This window comes from Anticarsia gemmatalis, chromosome 2 (genome assembly GCF_050436995.1).
Source record: "Anticarsia gemmatalis isolate Benzon Research Colony breed Stoneville strain chromosome 2, ilAntGemm2 primary, whole genome shotgun sequence".
NCBI lineage: Eukaryota > Metazoa > Arthropoda > Insecta > Lepidoptera > Erebidae > Anticarsia > Anticarsia gemmatalis.
In genome coordinates this window covers 2716158-2736657 of record NC_134746.1, presented here as the reverse complement: position 1 = coordinate 2736657, position 20500 = coordinate 2716158, and the positions used below count along the sequence as shown (strand labels likewise).

Sequence of the window (20500 nt, the reverse complement as noted above, 5' to 3'; positions counted from 1 at the left end):
CGCTTTATGCGACTGCCGCCCAAGAGGTCTCGGGTTCGAATCCTGGCTCGAGCCAAAAAGTAATTTTAGAGATTTTCTGTTAAAAAAATTCTCAGAGATTATCCGCAGGTAGGAAGTTGAGGTAAGGGACCTCCGTACCTCGGAGAGCACGTAAAGCCGTCGGTCCTGCGCCTGACCTCTCTCTGGTCGTGACGGTTTAGCCGTCCCACCAGACTATGAGACTGTATTGTGCACACTTGGCCACTATAAACAAAAACCTGCACTGTTGGCTGGTTTCAATGAAACTGACCACCGTATCCAAAATCTACCAGGACAACATCATCACAGAACGCTTAGATGACATTAGAATAATTTTGAGAAAGTTTTATGACGAACTAATAATACGTTAAATACCGACTATCTTAAGATTTTTTTATTTTCTTATCGTCTATGAAATAATTTAGTAAGTGTTATACCATTTTCGAAAGCCTATTAAATGCGGCAACTTTTAAGGGTACATGCCGAAAAAGCGTAGTACAATTATTTTTCAGGACAGACTGTGAAAGTTGAGTGATGAAATTATTTTCACGGCATAATTCGCCATAAAAGGGCTATTTTCTGATATTCCAATGAAGTTGTGTGCAAATAATGAATTGAATTTTGTGGGAGCGTTACTTAAGAGTACTCCACATAAAAAAAGAACTAGAAAAGAAGTCATTTGTTGCCACAGTAGACTAAACTCATCAGAGGGTGGCAATTTTACAAAAATGGTTGTCATTTTTAAACTACACGAGATAGATTTTTTTTAATTATTTTTTGAGAGCCAACACAACTCGGCCTAGCTCAGGTTTTCGTTTTGACGTTGAGTTTTGGGACACGTTGTATACCTAATATAGTTTCTCTGTATCATAAAGCACCTTAACAGATCTAAAATAAGTGATCGCCAATAAGGAAAAGCATTTGGTTTTTAATAAAAAAAAAATGTTTTCGTTCAAAACTCACACTACTTTAAACAAAATAGGAACCCTCAAAAACAGTCTAAAAAGGTTATGAGGTAACAAACAGACAACTTGAGAACTTCCTCTTTTTTGAATTCGGTTAAGTTAAGTTAAGAGTTACAGTATAGTATATTTCCGGTATTGTTGTCAAAAAAACGTGACACACGTGAATCACCCGTAAAAACCCAATTACTAAGATAAGCCTCTTGCTTGTGGTAGATCAGTATTTTGACCGCTATATCTAAAAATTGAACGATTACAAAGTACTTTATTACGCAATTTCCGTCGATAATATTCTCGTATCGTGGGATCAACAAATAAGAGCGTTATCTTCCATCAATTTTCAGTTTTCAATCATGATTAGTTGAGATATTTGAAAAACAATTAGTTATCTCGTGACTGGTCAGGTGCAAAACAAACGAACATGACTAAGCTGCTTTAATGTAGGCAAATACAACACCTATTTTGATTTAAATTCAAAGGTGCCAAGATAAAAAAAATATGATAATATAATCTGTAGGTATATGAGCCCACCAGTATTTTTGTTGTGACACTAAATCTGACTCAACTGTGAGATCAATTACCTGTTTTATTCAAGTTTAAAATAAAACATATTGCATACATTTTCAGTGACTTTATTGTAAAAACAAAGGGTTATAGGTAGATTGAATAGAAAAATCCCGGTAGCCGTTTACCGCCGCGTAATTTGGTTTATCATGGATATCGGATACAGCGGCCAAGCTGGGGTCAAACATAAGTTACTTTTATTCGAAAATCAACCCTTAGGAGGTTGAAATAGTGAATGAAAGTTTGTATACTGTTTTTATTTTATCCAAACTACACGAGAGCCGTGTGGATCCGGTAGTAGATTTCTTGAATAGTAAAATAGTCATTAAATAGAGTTTAACCAATAATCAAAATCAATACAGGGGTTATTAAATTAAAAGACAATAAAAATGTAATAGCTACTCAATTACGTAACTTGAGGAAATATATTTCCCGAAACAAGAGATTTAGATAGTCTGTTATCTATTTATTATCATTATTACAATGTCATTAACAAGCAGTAGGTATGCTTAGTGACTGGTATCAACCAAAATATTTAATTGACTGATTGATATTGTGTGGGAGTGAAAATATTATTTTGGAAATGTGAGCAATGAGATGTTATTACTGCTCTTTGATTATTTACGTGTGTCCGACGAATGGTCTCAAATTCTCTATAATAATAACAATTAATGAATTTGACCCGTTACTGTAATTCTGCCGGGCAAGTTTTACCTTCCGGAATGTGGGATGGGTTTACTTGAGGCCAAGGACGAGTTGGGGACGAGTTTGCATTCCTTCAATTACAGTGTTACATAACACTTACGCATGAATGAATTACAATGAATCTTGATAAAATTAAACATAGATATATTTAAAGATCTACATATACACATATATTATACGTATTATTTCAGGAGTCTTGTCGAAGCACCAGATTGGTTGCTATATAATCAAATCTACCATGTAACTGAAAATAAGATAGGTAAAGTAAATATTGCGACTACTTTTCACAAACTGGCAAATAGAGGGAAAACTAGTTTTTTTTACCTAGCCTCTGATTTAGTCGTTGTCATTACTCGCAGGACCGTCTGAATCTTAATTGCCTATTTAGGCCCTATCTTTCCGGAAGAAGATTTATCGCAGTGATAAAACGAAGGCTAAGCTGTTAATGAATGCTAAGTATGGACTAAGTTTATTTGTCTTATCTGTGTAAAGAATAATTGTAGGTTATAGACCCAGCGTGATTTTAAAAATCAAATCGACTAGAAACTTAGACATCTTTTTTAATGGTGAGAGGCCGTTTGGCAAGTGAAAGATGGAGTTTTATTTATACCCGCCACGGGCACTATTATTAAATACTATGCTTTTCCAGTGACCGCCTCTATGGCGCAGAAGGTAGTGTATGCGACTGCTGATCATAATAAGGTCTCGGGTTTGACTCCCTCGTCGGGCAAACTACTATTGGTATTTTCCAATTTACATTAGTATATGTCCGGTACATGGCAATAGGCTCGCTCCCTATTATAAGACATGAGGCTAGAGGTGAAATATGGGTGTATTTCTAACACCTCTGCCTACATCTTCGAGTGATATTATGTTTATACTTTTCCATGTTTTCGTCAGTTCAAAGTAACTTTAGTATTTAAAAACAGCATTGTACAATGTATCTCATTGTAGTATTGTCACAAATTGTTGTTCAACGTTTTCAAAACATGAAGTAAATAATCAATTTAGTACGAGTATCCTTCGTCTCTAGTCATCCCATGATTGTTTTCAACGCGTGACATGTCCAGCGTGACTGGATTAGTCACAGACGCTCAGCTTCTGCGCCGGCGACCCTAATTCGTTAATTCCATTCATTTCCTATTAGACCATGTTTTTTTCGAAACATGTGTTTGACATGTCTGTAATTGTTTAATAAATATGTGTTTGTTCTGAATACTTTCATGGTATAAGTAAGCGTAATTGTATGTTATTTAAAATTTAATGATCTTGGTTTAAATTTAAGGGTCTGACAAAAGGTAGGTACTGAAGTTTCACAATAGTACGATTATGTTTAAACATAATCTGACATGCGTTGATTGAAACTAAACAAGTGGCAAGTCATTACTGATCCTCAACCTTTGACGAAACTTCCTACTATCTTGCTAATGTTGTAATTTTTTTTAAAGTTCTGTATGTTCCTTGTTTATTTATGCAAAATACGGCTAAATGAAGTTGTATAGAATTTGGCTCACACATAGTTTACAACACGTACTAATAATAATATAATCTTTTTACACAGATGAAGCCGCGGGCAGAAGTTATGTTTCTTGAATTATGTAAACTGAATTACTCACCGCACGCTTAATATCACGGTAATCAATAACGTTATTAGATTAATGATCAAATTTAGACTTAATTCGTCTCTTATCAGTCAAAGTGTTATCAATCTGTAAGTATATTGGCAACTCAATGGTTCATTGATTATTTTCCGACGCGTACAAGACTCGGTGCGTGTACGGTTTTACCAAAATGATATCCGGTTTCGCTTGACGATAATTCTGTTTCTACAATCTATACTAATATTATAAAGCTGAAGAGTTTGTTTGTTTGTTTGAACGCGCTAATCTCAGGAACTACCGGTCCGATTTGAAAAAAAATCATTCAGTGTTAGGTAGTCCATTTATCGAGGAAGGCTATAGGCTATATATCATCACGCTACGTCCAATAGAAGCAGAATACTAATAAAAAATGTTACAAAGACGGGGAAAATTTTGACCCAATCTTTATTATGTGACGCAAGCGAAGTTACGCGGGTCAGCTAGTAACATATAAAATCTATTGTTTTCATAGATTAAATAGAGTAGTCTTGAATTTGATGGCAGTTTTTCCTCTTACTGTATCGTAATCCTGTTTTGTCAATAAACTTTTATAACATGTACTACAATTATACGTTACGGTAGACCATAAAGGCACAGGCACAAACTGTCAAATTCATACATTTTTGATAGCCGTATTCCTTTAGTTTTTCATGAGCTGTCTACGTTTAACGTCAAACACGCAGTTAACATGAGGATATTACTACGAATGTAGACAGATATGAGAGTAAGGGTAGACTGAAAAAGAGATGGATGGGTTGTGTGCAAGAGAAATGGCAATAAAAGAAGTTGACACAGAGTTGGCGGCTCATAGAGCCAAGAAGAAAGTATGCCTATCATATTTCAGGCGAAGGTAATGATATTTTTGGGAGTTAAGACGTTGTATTAGCTCGGGCAAAAGTCTTTTTGCATAATAGTATGTATGAACTTGTAACAAAATCTTTTCTCTACACAAAAAAGCTCGATATTTGGGTACCTCACGAGCTCACTGAAACCCTAACGAACCGTGTACTCAGTTGTGATACTTGAAGCCAAAAAAAAAATTATTACAAGTTCATACATTTGCGAAAAGACTTTTTCCCCGACCTAATATGTAGATATGTACTGAGCTTTATAAGCATTTTATAAAGTCTTTTTTTTTTTAATTAGACAACTCCCGCACTAAGAATTGCTCTTGTGTCGTGGGGTCTTTTACAAACATACAAACAACGGACACAAAGCACAATCAGACCCGAAACAATTATTTGTGGATCGCGCAAATAATTGTCCCGTGTGGGAATCGAACCCACGACCTCCCGACGCAATGGTTGCGGCGTGGTGACCCAAAACCACGGAGGCAGTCAAATTTAATAGTGATCATTGATTAGATTTAGTGATTATGCATCACTAGGTATAATCAATCATCACTGTAGGCGTTTCAGGGTAAATTTTCCATCATCAGATATAGATTCAACAAATAGAAGATTTGATAATGTAATCACGTAAAAGGTATTACAAGAATTAAGTTATCTGATACATCCTCTCGCACATTGATTTATGCATTACTCACTCTTACTTGATTAGTAGGTACTATCGCCATCTCTTTCACACTATCACTATCAATGTCTCCATAAACTATCACTCTTATTTGAGCTTAGGTACTGGGATTTGTCTTCCAAAAATACAAAGAAGTAAGATACTAGTACTACTAAAGTCTTGCGTATTTCTCAAGTAATTTAAGTCGACACCTCCCACTCATGATGTCTCAGGTTCGAACCCGTGGCACCTCACTATGCAATGACTTTTCGTAGTTATGTGTGTATTAGAAATAATTATCACATGCTCCAACGGCGAAAAGGAAAACATCGTGAGGAAACTTTGCATGCCTAAAATTTGTTTAATACGTTTATTGAGGGCATGCAAAGTCCCCAACCCGCAATCGGCCAGCGTGGTGGACTCAAGGCCTAAACCCTGCCTCATTCTGGAAGAAGAACCTTGCCCAGCAGTGGGACACTAAATGGTTATTATAAGGTATACTTCTTAACCAAGTGCGGGAAAATGCGCTACAGAAGGGCATTTCCTACTACTATCGACTACCGACAAGCAGTTAGCTACAGACAAATGTATGAAAAAGTAATGAATGCCCCTAGGGTAGTTCAAAAGAACATATTTTTCACATCTGAATTGTAAATGCTATCTATTGGTACCACTTGATAGTACGCACCAAGTATGGGTATGGGTCTTTTAATCGAAACGCGGAACCGCGCTACCTATCAAGTTTACAAGCATTTAACGTTAATGTATTGTTTCATAAATCTATTAAAATGACACTTTTTTGCGTGGTTTTTTCCTACTAGATAAGTAATCTTAATAGTGGTATTATAAATGTATCTATGTACAATCAGATCAACGGATATGATGATCAGTGAAGTGATAGGATGATACCTGTATGGCAGCTTAATATGTTTACACACTAGATAATTGTCACGAGCGAGATACATGATTAGGTGCCATCATTTATAATATACCCGAACTTACTGGTGTTATAAATACGAAAGCCTTTCTTTCTAATATATGTATGCGCGAACCTGCCTGCCTAACTGCGACCACGGTGAGTGCAACCTGCGCCGAAAGGTTAGGCATTTTAAGGTAAAATGCGTGTTTGCGTTAATTCCCGTATCCTATTATATATTAAACATGCAACGCGAGTTTAAAACTTATGAGCCTCTCTTATTGTTTGCTTCGTTTTCATAGTGAAATCTTGATTTATCATGCAATTTTACAGGCTGATGATTAGCTGATGCTGTCCAACGTAAGAATATAAATGACGAATTTGCAATGAAAACATATGTATTTCACTGTTATTAATGTTTTTTCCATGTAATAGGGTGGCAAATATTACTATTTACCTATGCTATGTTCTTATAGGAACTACAAAAACTCCATTGCATGTTGCCTGACAGTTGACACCTACATATATCGAAACTACACGAACAAGTGTTAGCTAAAATTGAAAAGAAAAATACACTGCGATGGCCAGATCGGTCTATTTGTTTTAAACGTTATTTTTTTAAATATTGGCATGATAATAACTTATGTAATAACTTAAGACAGAAGGTCCTTTAAGTAGAGAATAAATAGATTAATCGACTTGGTATTATATAGATCTCACAACTTTTTACAGCAGAGAGACTGAGCTGCGAGACTTGGGATTTTTACAGAGTGTTTTTGATGGCATTTGTTTAATGTCATGAATAAACCCAACCTCTAAAAAGCTTATTTTTTAACTAATAAAACACGCGTCTTAAAATTAAAAAACTTACTTAATCATTTTTTTTTCAGATAGGTAAGTTTTTAACAAATAAACAGTAAAGACCTAAAGACCTTTCACAACATGAAGCAATTGATTTACATTAAGATAAACAGGTAAAGATTACCATCTATAGGTACTTCATACATTCATACATTTCTATAATCTTCATAATTATCTTGAACTAGCTGACCCGCGCAACTTCGCTTGCATCACTTCAGAGAGAATAGGTCATAATTTTCCCCGTTTTGGTAGCATTTTTTACTGGTACTCGGCTCCTATTGGTCGTAGCGTGATGATTTATAACCTATAGCGTTCCTGAATAAATAGGCTATCCAACAGTAAAATTATTATTCAATTCGCACCAGTAGTTCTTGAGATTAGCGCGTTCAAACAAACAAACTCTTCAGCTTTATAATATTAGTATAGATTACCCCTGAATGTTGCGAAATGTCCGCGAAAACGCCTACTAATTAAGATAGAAGCTCTGACCTCGAGAGATGATATCGAAAGCTTTGAAAATATCTGAATCAGGTAATCATTATAATTAAATGATACGCGACTAAATTTTATCACTTGACGTTGGGGTGTCGGAGTGTGAACGTGTTTTATAAGTAGATTAGTAAATACTTATGTTTAAATTTGTAAACAATGGAAAGTGTACAAAAGGAAGGAAATGTGCAAGCGGAAAATGTGACCCCGGCTGAGACTGTGCCGCCGCCGCCGCCACCGCCGGCGCTTGAAGCCAATGATGTTGGTATTCTTTATTAGTTTATTGAATTGTCCAGTGTTTTCTATTATATTAAATATATTTTATTTGAAAGTCTAGATGTGCGCTTTTAAACAAAAGTTTTAATATTTTTTGTTTTGATAATTGAATCGAAATGAATTGTGAAGTTGCGTCTCTTATAATTTGATTCGTGAACAAAACTGCAGATGGGACTATGTTTTAAATCATTTTAAATAATAGTTTCAAACATTTTAGCTTGGCTTTCAGCAACTTGACTTTTAGCATGCGAGCACAATAACGTTCATGATTTGTGGGTAAAATTAGAAATGTGGTCAAAAGTTTGTCGCCAGTAATTACGCAGTCGATTACTGTTAAGTGACCCTATATATAAGACAATAAGTTTTCGGCTCAAATAGATCTGATTGTCTCCGTGAGATTTCAATTAAGCAACATACTTACTTTAAAAGTTTTCGGGCGGCATGAACAACTTTGACACTTGGCTCACCACTAGCCAAACTAACAAATGAACTAGTTGGGTACAATTCGAAGTATTTCGAAGTTCTATACAGATTTTTACGTTTTCAATGGTTTTAGTTACGAGTATATATCAGATGGTCATCGGCATCTTATCTTATTTCAATCAAAGTACAGTGTTTCCAAGCAATTCATGTGTAAGTACTTAATTAATCGCAACGATTGTCTCATCGTGACATGTTAATTACATCTATTTATACAATACAAAAACGTTTTCAAGCTGTTATATCACACATGTTTGAATTTTAATCAAATATATCAATGGTGACAAAATCAAAATTACGTGTTGATTTTGATAAAACATTAAGTTTTATCAAAATTAGCATCGTAATTTTTATATATAAGATTGTTACTATGAAAATATCTGATTAATTGATGTGCACGGATTGCCCGTCGGACTTTCCCTGGCCTAAAATAAAATAGTTTGATTTGACATTAGCCACGTTACAATACCTTTAAGCTATGTTAATGTTTATCATTTTAATGTTTTCTAAATCTTTAGGGACAGCTCGCGGCGTATTAATAGTGATTCAAATAATGTAATATCAATTTGAAAATACCAAAAGCACTTTGTCTGTCGATTTCGGTGCTTTGACCAATTCTATAAAAGGCCTATCTCGTTCAAGGGCTAATGGAAGGCTCGTTTTAAAAGAGTGCCAAAATCTACATCCGTGGCATTTAAACTTGGGATGTTCTGGCAGATGGCCAAGACAAGCTTACGTCTGTCCTATGTGATATACAGTATGTTCTTAAACATATATATTTTTAGTTCAACCTTTGACTAAGTTTGTAATTTGGTAATGTGCTTTATATTGTAACTTACCTACTCGCCTATCGAAACATGGGTGTATGTTATACATAATGCGTTTACGCTTTAGGGTATAAGAGGCGTAGTGTTAGAGATAAATATATAATCTATGTTATCTATATAAATAAATATAAATCACCAACATGTAGGTATGTACCGATGCGCATAATTTTTGAACAACTAAACGAAATAGAATAAATTATTATTCTTTCAATTTGTAACTGCCGGAAAGAGGGTTATAACCTAATACCTATATTACGAAAACCCTTACTTTCAGTATATTAGATAAACCTTTATCTTCAGTATTTACATACGAGTATATTAGGTAAATCTTTATTTTCAGTACTTTAATACATATTTAAGCCGTGTGCTACAACTAAAGTTCTATAACCACAATTACCGTCGGCGCTTTCGAACTAGAATAACGTGGGAGTTATAAATAGCAACAAATTGCTGAACACGCAACTATTCAATGTGTCAAGTTCAAGGCTGTAGATAGAATCTGCCTTAACTACAACAATATAACCTTAAACCTATAATTATGTAGATGTTGCTATGTGTTATTATTTTACTGTACTGGTTTCTGCCTGCGACTTCGCGTGGGAAGATTTCCATGATAGAAACACTCCTGTATAATACAAGTTGTAAACATCGTTGATTATCATTTCGGAATACCAACAAACCCTTGATCCCAACTCTCTCTTCAGCTCTTGTCTAGCGTGGTGGACTCAAGGGCTAACCTCTATTACGTGTGGAGACCCTTGCCCAGCAGTGGGACTGTAATGGGTTATATTGATATATGCCTTAAGCTCTTAAGACTCTGTATTTATAAGAAGCTAAGTAAAACTAGAAAATTAAAAAATGCGCCTTATTGTTCAAGTGCGATAGTTGACCTTTTAACCCTTGAAAATTACGTAACTATTTCTCCTAGAACCAGGCAAAATGACGGTACAATTGGTTCATAGGTATAATAATTTTAATCTGAGCAATATATCTTTCGATTACTAATGGGTACAAACACACGCGTGCGAAGATGTATGTATAAATGGAAAACATAAGTATGGATTAAACAAAACATATAATTGTGTAGGTCAAAACGTCTCAAATGTCAAGAACGCAGAAATTATTGTTATTTATTTTCCTCGTGTTTTGTAAGTTTACATAAATTTCTTCTGAACAAACATTATGTTCGAGGTCAATGTCCTTGGTTTCGTATTTAAAATATTGTCCGAGTATTTTCATATTTTGGTGTTCTACTGAAATCTTACGTTTTAATACTTATAATTACGGGTTCAATATGTCGAGCAAGTTGTTGTGGGGTTTCTGATAGGTTGAAAGGCTAGTTTTTAATTGCCTGCACTATATTTATAATTGATTCAAAAGTGAATGGTGTCCTACATCACGGGTCTTTACTTAGCCTCATAGAAAAGTAATTTACGAAAAAAAATAACTATAGGTGTAAATATTGCTCCCTAAAGCTTAAACCTTGCGAAGGTCTAGTTTTTAAAGATTCGTATTCATTTATATAAAATGGTAGAGTTTTAGTAAATAATACATGTAAATATGTAGTGAACCCAAATACCATATGCATGAGAATTTTGACGCATAGATATGCGATGCATAACGAATGTTTCCCAGATTTTTCCATATACATCCATCACGTTTCAATATTTGCAAGTAGATGTTACATACATATTTCAACATAGGTTTTAAAACTTATTCATGAATCAAAAACTGCGTCCGAGATATAAGTACTTAAGTCGTAGCTGATGTAGATCAGTTTAGATGTAATTTCCTGGTAGAGGAAATTAGTTTTACTAGGTAATTAGAAAACTTCTTCTTCGTTGCGTCGCTATCATTTACGTAGCAGTTTGATAAAATACTAGTGATGTTCAGTTATTCGGTAAATGGCAAGGACGTGTTTTCTTTAAAAAGTTTAATCGGGGAATGATTTGTAATTTTATATGAAGCTTCCATGTTTCTCTTAAGCGGTTATTTGAAAATTCAAAGAACCGTCGCATCTTCTCGCATACAGGTACTAAAAAGTATCTATAGAAAGATGGCAAGCCTTTTATTTATATCGCGTTTCTTCTTCTGTTTATTTCCACAAACAAACCCGACGCCTGAAGATCTTTTTAGTTTCTTTCCCATATGGCAAGGACCAAAGGACGGCCTTTGGTACGATCCTTACAAACTTCCCTTGCCTCATACACATCTATACATCTGCAAAACTTTATTCTAATTAATTTTCTTCTCCAGGGTAAAAACAAAGAAGGCAACGATGCTGACTCATTGGAGTCGATCCTCCACCACGTGGGGGACATGGGCCGCTACCAGATCCTGCTGTTCATAGCCATGCTGCCGTTCGGCTTCTTCTTCGCGTACATTTACTTCGTGCAGATGTTCATTGCTGTTGCACCGGCTAACTACTGGTGCATGGTGCCGGAGTTACAGCATCTCGATATGGAGTTGAGGTGAGTCCTCTTTAAAATCTTTTAAGTAGGTTGGCTCGTGGTATTGCTTGTTAAGTAGGTTCTGTACTGAATCAAGGTTTTCCTATTAGAATTTTTTTTTCGAAAAGAATCTGACTTGTATTCAGCCTTAGTTGTGTGTGAGTTATGCAAACGCTTTTCGAATTGACCTCTTGAAAAGTTTGAAGCTAGTTCTTATTCAAGTTTAAAATAGAATATCCTTTAAAGAATTGTTCGAAGAGTCCTCTAGCCAGTTTACATGAAGTCGATTAACGCTCTTTTACTAAGTATTATTACGCCCTATTTATCTATAAGCAATAATAGGCTTGTCTTTTTCCGATCTCTCTTGAGATAGATTCACGACTAATACAAATAAACAAAACATAACGATTCCATTTCATTACCTGTCACAAATATGATTCCTTGTCTTTCCATTGTACGGAGTAAGGACAAAAGGTTCCGCTGGACTCTAGGGACGAATAAAATATACATACTAGGATGTCGACATTAAACGAGAATAACAAATGTCCTAGCTGAAGGAAGTAGACCACATTTATATTAATACTGTAGGCGTCACTCACCTTTCTGTATTGCTAAGAATTTTTTGGAGGTACAAGGATATTTATCTGTGAATTCGGTGCGTGTTAAAACTAAACGTCTCACAAGCCTTTCGAGCTTAGGGTCAAGTTATAGTTCCATCCAAATCGTAATTTTATTTTGGGCCAATTTTTTCCAAAATAGTTATTTTTACAACTGTAATAGTCTATAAAAAGGCCCAAAATACAGATCAATCATCAGCTTCACTCGACACGTAGCAATAGCAAAATTTTGCAAAACTCATGCCAAAATAATTTGACGTGTTAAATTAATTACCAAAATGTATGACAGATTTCTAGATATTATTTACGAATTTGTACTTAGTATACTATAATATTTAGTAAGCTTTATCGTGCAAACATGATTGATCATTCAGATACTTTGCTCTCGATAGAAAGATACGCTCACATAAGTATTTAATTAGTACACAGGTACTAAGTCGAGATAATCTAATTATACATTTTTAATCATTTTTCTTCACGTGCTCTGCTAATTTGTTACAAGATTAACTGATTTGGTCATTCCTACATCCATTTATCGTAGAATATTTTCGATGTTAATCAAAATGAGTGCACCGTTAGCTGTTGCCAATAGCATATTGCAAATGTCGATGATTGTGAGGCTGCACAATAGCTTTTTTTTAAGCATCGGCAATCGGCTTTTTAGTCGCTTTCCGGAAGATAGATGCAGCGACCGACGGTCGCTGCAGTCCGCACACTAGCAGATGCATTATAATACTGATGATGTGTTTGATGTATAGTTTGGAAAATGGTTAAAAAGTGTCTAAGAACATAGTTGCTTTACTGGTAAAGCTTTGACAGATTAGTTTGCAAGACGGGCTACTGCCGTATTGGATGTACGGCGTTGTTACATGTCCGTTAACCGCACTTCTAGCCTACATCTCTTGCATTGCAAAATAAAAATGACAACAGATTTAAATGTCATTTTATATTGTCTGTTGACTTTTGATAAAGAAACTGGCCGTAAACATATCAACAAGAATTTGCACGTTTGAATGATTTGCTTAAGATTATGATATCCTATTACTGGTTAATAAATAATTTGTAATAATGTCGTAAAAAATCAGCGCGATTGATAAGATATATTGTCGAGTGTTTATTTACTCTATGTGATATGTTATGGTGTTGCAATCGTTTATCGGTTAATTAAATAAAAACTATTGCCAAACGTGGGTTGCAAAACAAGCGTTGTTAACGAATTATGCTTGTTATTAAACAAATTATGGAGATATCAACTAGATTCTAACTACATATGTTTGGAGCATAGAATATCTATTCTCTATAAAATGTATCGTACCTACTATACTCGTACTGTGACGTAGAAGCTGAATGTATGCTATAATAGGATGTTACAGTAGTAGTAGTAGTACGTATGTACTCCTCCTGTAATCTGCTTTTGCGTCTATGCCGTCTATTACTCTTCTTCTATTACATCTTCAAGAACGTTTATCAAAAATTAGTATGCATGCTTTGTCCATCACTTCTGCGATTACAAAGAATTCTTCGTTCCTCTTCAGACGGAACCTGTCAGCGCCAGGAGCAGCCTCAGGGTCCTGGGACAGCTGCAGGACATACGACGTGAACTGGAGCGAGGTGCTGGAGACCATGACGCCGCCGCCCGAAGGCACGCCCATGGTGCGCTGTCAGCACGGATGGGACTTCGAGTTCACTGATATACCTTATGAGACTGTTATTACTGAGGTAAGTTAACCTTAATATCGTCCAATATTTTGTCCGCGACTACCCGGCAGTTAAAGACGTTGACAGAGTGGGGTTATAATTAGAAAATGGGAGGAATTTAATGAGTAAATCTAGGCTTGATTAGGGAAATTTGGTCATAGCTATCACAATTAAGGAGTGCTTGCTTGCTTCTGAAAGACACTCATAAGTGTCCCTGGTTCGGAAACTTGCTTAACTGTTTTTTACAACAATTTTTTATAAAAAAAAATTGTGATTAGGCTGATGACCTGAGTTTCAATTTGCTCATTGATTTTAGGTTTTTGACTCAGAATAATGCAAGAGTACACACCGTTCGATCTGCATCTTATTGTGAAAAGGTTTACGGAAGGTCGTTTTTCATTCCCTCATAATATTATATTGTTTTGGTCTTTTTCCACAGAGAGGCTGGGTGTGTGAGTACGCTAGTTACGGGCCGACTGCTCAAGCTATCTTTTTCGCTGGCTCCTTCACGGGAGGACTGTTCTTCGGATGGCTAGCTGATAACTTTGGAAGAGTGCCTGCTTTAATAGGTATGTAAACACTTAGGTGTACCTAGTACTCTTAATGGAATAAAAAGGCTTTGAACTATCCTTCCTAAAGTTTAAAAACTTTGTTTGGAATTACGACGAGGTGGTGAGGATTTGGCTGCTAGTTAATTTTAGTTAGAGACCACAATGTTTGGCTTCACTGGATCTGAGAATTCGAAACACCGGTTTATTGGTCTTTTGTTTTTCGTAATCACTATTCATCTATATTAACTAGTTTATTTTTAATTTCCAGGAGCAAATCTGATAGGTGCAATAGGTGGAATAGGAACCATTTACACGAAGGATGTGTGGGACTTCGCGTTCTGCCGGTTCCTCGTCGGCATGGCTTTTGACAACGCATTCATGATGATGTACATTTTAGGTAAGAAATCGACATTTTGATTTCTATAAAAAATACCGTCTACTTCACTGTGAGTACATGATTTTGAAGAATTGACAATCTTGTGATGTAACAGAAAGCCAGAAGGACAATTCTCCTGATCGGCCAGAACAACACCAATCTCTATTCTCCTAGTGAATTTGTTGTTGCAAGAAATTTCACCATATCCATGACTGAGTCTAAACTTTTTCGTCTTTCTCTTTTTATTTCTATTGTTTTCAGCAAAAAACGTCATTCTTTATTCATCAGTCTGATTTTCCAAAACCAACCAAGTTAACAGTATAATTGAACTTCCCCAGTGTTAGAATACGTGGGTGCTCGTCACCGCACGTGGGTGGCGAACATGTCGATCGCGCTATTCTTCGGCGCGGGCTGCATATCTCTGCCGTGGCTCGCTCTGTGGCTGAGCGACTGGCGCAAGCTGCTGTGGTTCACCTCCCTGCCTATGCTTATAGTGGTCTTCACGCCGTTCTTTGTACCAGAGAGTGCTAGGTATGGTTCATTATCCAAAGTATCACCATGTACGAGTATGAATTGATGACAGTAATAAAGTACAACTAGAAGAGAGAGCTACTAAGAAAGTAGCACTAATTTCTGGAAAAAGTTTAAAGTGTTATAAATGTTGTGTTTGTATTTCAGATGGTTAGTGAGTCGTGGTCGTGTCAGTCAAGCAGTAGATGTGCTGAGGAAGTTTGAACGAGTGAACGGAACCAAGATCCCTGATGATGTCTTGGATGAATTTGTTGTAAGTAACCATTATATACCAGGCAGGTTTTTGACCAAAAGAATGTTCAAATGTGAATACATTTAAGACGGTCACACAGAAGTCTGCCTATATATATTGCTTTTCGATTTTTTAACTTCACCATCATATACATTATACATGCACAAGCCTGCAGGCACACTACAAGGTATAAACGTCTTCCCGTTTACATCAATCATTCCTGCAACTGCCACGCGGGCGACAAACTTCAATAAGAGCCAGTTTCACAACTTATGAACAACTTATCTGAGAGATAAGAAAATATTTTTAAAATTCCATTTGATAAGCTAGTCGCGATACTCATGCAGAATTTGGGAAAACCGGCCATGAGTCGCCGACCCCACTAGCTACAAAACCAGGCATTGTTCCACTTACTAACCTATTACTTTCTCTCTAGGTTAAATCAAACCAAACGAAGCAGACTAAGGAATCCATACTGGTATTATTCAAAAGCTCTCTGATCCGCAACTCTTTAATTCTGATGGTGATGACGTTCATGTCATGTGCTATCATATTCGACGGTCTGGTGCGGTTGTCCAACGCTTTCGGACTCAACTACTTTCTGACGTTTACTCTCACGTCCGCTACTGAGATCCCGTCTATATCTTTGCTCACTCTCGTGCTTGATAAGTAAGTATATGCTTTTACTTTTTATGTAATTATAGTTAAGGACTTTCGTGTCAAAGAAAAAATAGCTTTTGACACAGGTCAACGCCAGCTATCTTAAAACAGCCGGAACCGACTTATTGTACGAAAGACGGAGAATTCCAGCTTAATTACCACAAAACCCATCTATTTAAAATCCGTGTAACTACGAGTGCTTCATGGTTTTGTGTTTATTTCTACAAAATATGTCAAAACTACTGATTAATGGGGAGCTCAATACTAATGTAGCTGCTTTCTGATTGCAGATGGGGCCGTAGGAATTTAACCACTGTACCTATGCTGACGGCTGGTGTGATGATCATAGTTGCATTGTTCGTGCCCAAAGGTTTGTTTAATGTTCAAAATTACCAACAACTCATGACCTCCATAAGCTAACCTTTTCCGATTGTCTTTTGGGATTGGATCATTGCACTGCCGTCGTCCATCCTTAGATTTGTCCTTTGTCAACGGATTCCCGGTTCATTCAGTCTCTAATTCCTAAACCGTTAGCAAATTTTATCTTATATACATATAGCAGATTTAATCATAAAGCATTGTAGGTTCAGAAACTTCTTAAACGCGTAAAAAAGGAAAAGCGTCTTTCTCCACCTACTCTCTTCAAATCGAAATCCTGGGGTATCTCGAACTGTTCGTAAATCTTTCAGGCCTGGTGCTATCTGACGCTTGTAATACTCTTTTGTGTTTCGCAGGTATACCTCAAGCGTCCCTAGCCATAGCAGCTCGATTCTGCATCAACATGTCGTACAACACGGTGATCCAGTGGGTGACGGAGCTGCTGCCGACACCAGTGAGGGCTTCAGGCTCGGCCGCTATGCACATGAGTGGTTATGTTGCTGCTGTGCTCTCGCCTTTCATTGTGTATTCTGTAAGTATCTACATTATTCCTCTTTTCGTTACTAAACTTTGCCATTAGCTCACTTATCTCTGTTTTAACAATTCTTATATCATGCATGTGAGTTGTGTTGGAGAGGATATCGAATTAATAAATAACATTGTCATAATCTCTAAAGCAAATTAGGAGAGAAAATCTTTACTACAGTCATCTTCTATAGCTAGCCAATTTTCGACTAGATATTCAGATTTTTTATCAGAAATTGATGTACCGAGTGTAAGAAAATCGAGTTATTCATAAAAATACCTTATTAAATGCAATATTAACATTATTTTCTCGTTAAAACAGGAAGTAGCGTGGTCGCAACTTCCGCTGCTGATCATCGGTATCACGGCGTGCGTGGGGTCCGGCATCAGTATCATGTTACCAGAGACCAAGGGCCTGCCCATGCCGCAGACCATGTCTGACAGTGAATGGATCGTCAGGGAAAAATCATTATGCGGGTTAGTGTAAAATATAGCTATAGAATAATTGTAGTCTGAATTTCCTCTAAGTTTAATCTCTGGACAAATAATAAAATACCTACATAATGTTTGTTTATGGGAATTAACGAACGTGACATAGTCTATTCTTTGATAGAGTATTTGCTTTTGTGTTGTCGAATATGATCTATGGCATATCAGAAGCGGTTCAAATTAATTAAGAAAAGTGAAACGATCTTGTTTAACGACGGCGATATTTCGGCCACTTAAACTAGTTCTTTCACGAAGAATTCATGATTAAATTAATATGAATTAATTAATTCATAATCAAAATCTTCTTCAATAACCGTTGCGTTGTGTGGTGTGTTAACCAAAATTGTTTATTTTCAGGAAAAAGACTGACAAGGAAGACGTGGAATGCGTCAGTGACAAAGAAAAGTCCTTCATTACGTAGCGTCATTAACATCAGTTGTAAAATATTTATATTTTATAGTTTTATCTGAGGTACACTCTTCCTCTTATAACATATCAAAATTTTGTAATGTTTGTTTTATTATTTTTAAGTTTGAGGACGGAGTTTAAGACAAGATGATTCTAAGACGCTGATCAAGTGAATTATTTGTCTTATTCTCACACAGGTAGTTTCAAACTTGATTGAAAGTGAACAAAACATCGATTTAGTAATCCGTGTTTATTTCCAAGGCAGTTTTTTTTTAATTCTGCATCAAGTTTTTCAATATTTTGAAAAAAAAAAATGCGATTCGACATTCGTTTGTCAGTATGATTTTATTTGAGGGTTTATTTTATTTGCCTGAGTGCGTACTTAAAAGGTACATAAAAGCAATTATTTATTGTTTTGTAAATATTTAGGTTCCAGTTACCGTCACCGATCTTCAGAATATTTCTGTAATTTCCAATGTCTATCTTTGAAATAGTTAACAGATTACAATTAGCTTTATAGAAACCATATTTATTGTGATAACATATAAAGGTTTCGGAGGGAGAAGAGAGAAGGTTACGGAAAATGCGTTTTCAGTAAAAAAAAATTGTTGCATAGTTTCTGGTTACACGTAATAGATGGCGTAACTGAAACAATAAGAATTACATTAGATGTTCAATAGATTGCGCTAGTGTCGGTGTAAAATGTTCTAAATTAAAAAGGAGTGCCTGAATTTATCGCTTTGTGATATAAAAGAAATAATATTAGAAATATTAGAATTGTATAGATGAAGCTTCCATCGTGTTATTAAGGAAACATATCAGTTTTGTAATTTCAATCTTATTGCGTAAGAGTTACAATTCAAATTAATAAATTTCAAAATTGTTGGTAAAATATTGTTTCTTTGCTCAATATTCGTCAATTGATGTACTTCGACTAAAATTAAATGTTTGTTAATAAATTATAAGGAAGTTAAGTAGAGCTTGGTAAAAAGTATTTGTTGAAGTTAAAAGTCTGCTAATAACAAAATGCCTTTACGAGTACATATCAGTAAAATTTAAAATCGATATTACCTATAAACTAATAATATTAAGATACTTCTACGTAAAACCAACTGTAGAGATTTTTCGTCAAATAGAACCTCATTTAGCGGGACTTTAAGAGCAAAAATAACCTTTAATCTTGAAGAATTTAATGTAAGAAACGTACAATATATTCCAGATAAAATTATAGATAGAGCTAGTTACAATTATAGGCAATTTAATGAACAAATATTACTGTTGTTTGTTTGTTTGTCGTATGGTTAGTGGTCAACCTAGTGTCTAAGTTGTTCAAGCCGCCCAAGAGGCCTTTGACGTGGCTTAACGACTGTTATCTTAGTAGACAGCAACCGAGACCGACTTTTAACGTGCCCTCCGAAGCACGGAGACGCCCAGTTCAAATACCACTATGCGGTCACCCATCTATAGAATGACCGCGCCAATGGTTGCTTAACCCACAGATCGTTTACCGACAGCTTAACCCACAGTCGTGTGACAGTTATTTTATTTCAATGAAATTGTCTGCATATATTTTTGCAGTTATTTTTTTGGAGGGCTGACAATCTGACTAATTGAGATCCAGGATCGGATTAGGGCTCATAATAATAACTTTAGTTTCCGCTAGATGGCATGACGATTGTTTTAAAACTGAAAACTTAACTAAAATCTGTAAAATTGTATGTATTTTATTTATTCATATTATTATGTTCTATGGTAAAGTTGATTAAGCTATTGTAATTAACTATTGCAAATCTATCAGATATCATATTTGTTAATTTAATCTGACTTACATTTTAAAGTAGGTAACTACTTATGTACAATTTTAAGTAAGATATGAAACTGGAACTCTCGTAATATTGCGAAAGGTCGATTGTTAAAAATGAAATGCTTTTTTCATACTTATAAATTGAGATTGTTATTAACTAGAATAACACGGAACGTCTTATGATTTAGTGTAGGTATTTAATTTAGATTAAGTATAAACAAAGCAATAGTTATTAAGTTAACAGAGTTGTACAATAATTGAAAAAAATAAATGAATTAAAAATAAGATTGTTTGTTCGTTGATTTATTCGTTTCTCCTTACATCTTTTATAATTAACATTCTAAGAACATTACTTATATTAGGTACTTATATGTACGTGTAATGCAAAAATCGTATCAATTTTTCTAAGAATATGAATACTTAACCAATGAAAATACACACATGTGATAATACTAAATTAGTACAGAGACAAAACCAAGGATTTAATAAAAAAGCGCGCCAATGATGCCCCTAGCGACATCTAGTGTGCTG

The 20500-nt window shown here is 35.4% G+C and overlaps 1 protein-coding gene across 2 annotated transcripts in view; it reads left to right on the top strand.

Annotated features, from left to right (window-relative positions):
- The window catches only part of LOC142979318 (carcinine transporter-like), a 38818-nt gene extending 18562 nt beyond the window's left edge, over window positions 1–20256 (top strand). The window contains exons 1-12 of one of the 2 annotated variants that reach the window (XM_076124170.1): window positions 7771–7928; window positions 11507–11721; window positions 13853–14036; window positions 14455–14584; window positions 14835–14963; window positions 15281–15473; window positions 15621–15726; window positions 16142–16374; window positions 16656–16735; window positions 17100–17275; window positions 17591–17745; window positions 18115–20256. In XM_076124170.1, the coding sequence (XP_075980285.1) occupies window positions 7827–7928; window positions 11507–11721; window positions 13853–14036; window positions 14455–14584; window positions 14835–14963; window positions 15281–15473; window positions 15621–15726; window positions 16142–16374; window positions 16656–16735; window positions 17100–17275; window positions 17591–17745; window positions 18115–18178 (1767 nt within the window). In that variant the 5' untranslated portion in view covers window positions 7771–7826 and the 3' untranslated portion in view covers window positions 18179–20256. Of the gene's footprint in view, window positions 1–7770; window positions 7929–11506; window positions 11722–13852; window positions 14037–14454; window positions 14585–14834; window positions 14964–15280; window positions 15474–15620; window positions 15727–16141; window positions 16375–16655; window positions 16736–17099; window positions 17276–17590; window positions 17746–18114 lie in introns of those variants that run through there. The other variant, XM_076124180.1, reaches the window with a different exon arrangement.
- Window positions 20257–20500: the final 244 nt, after the last annotated feature.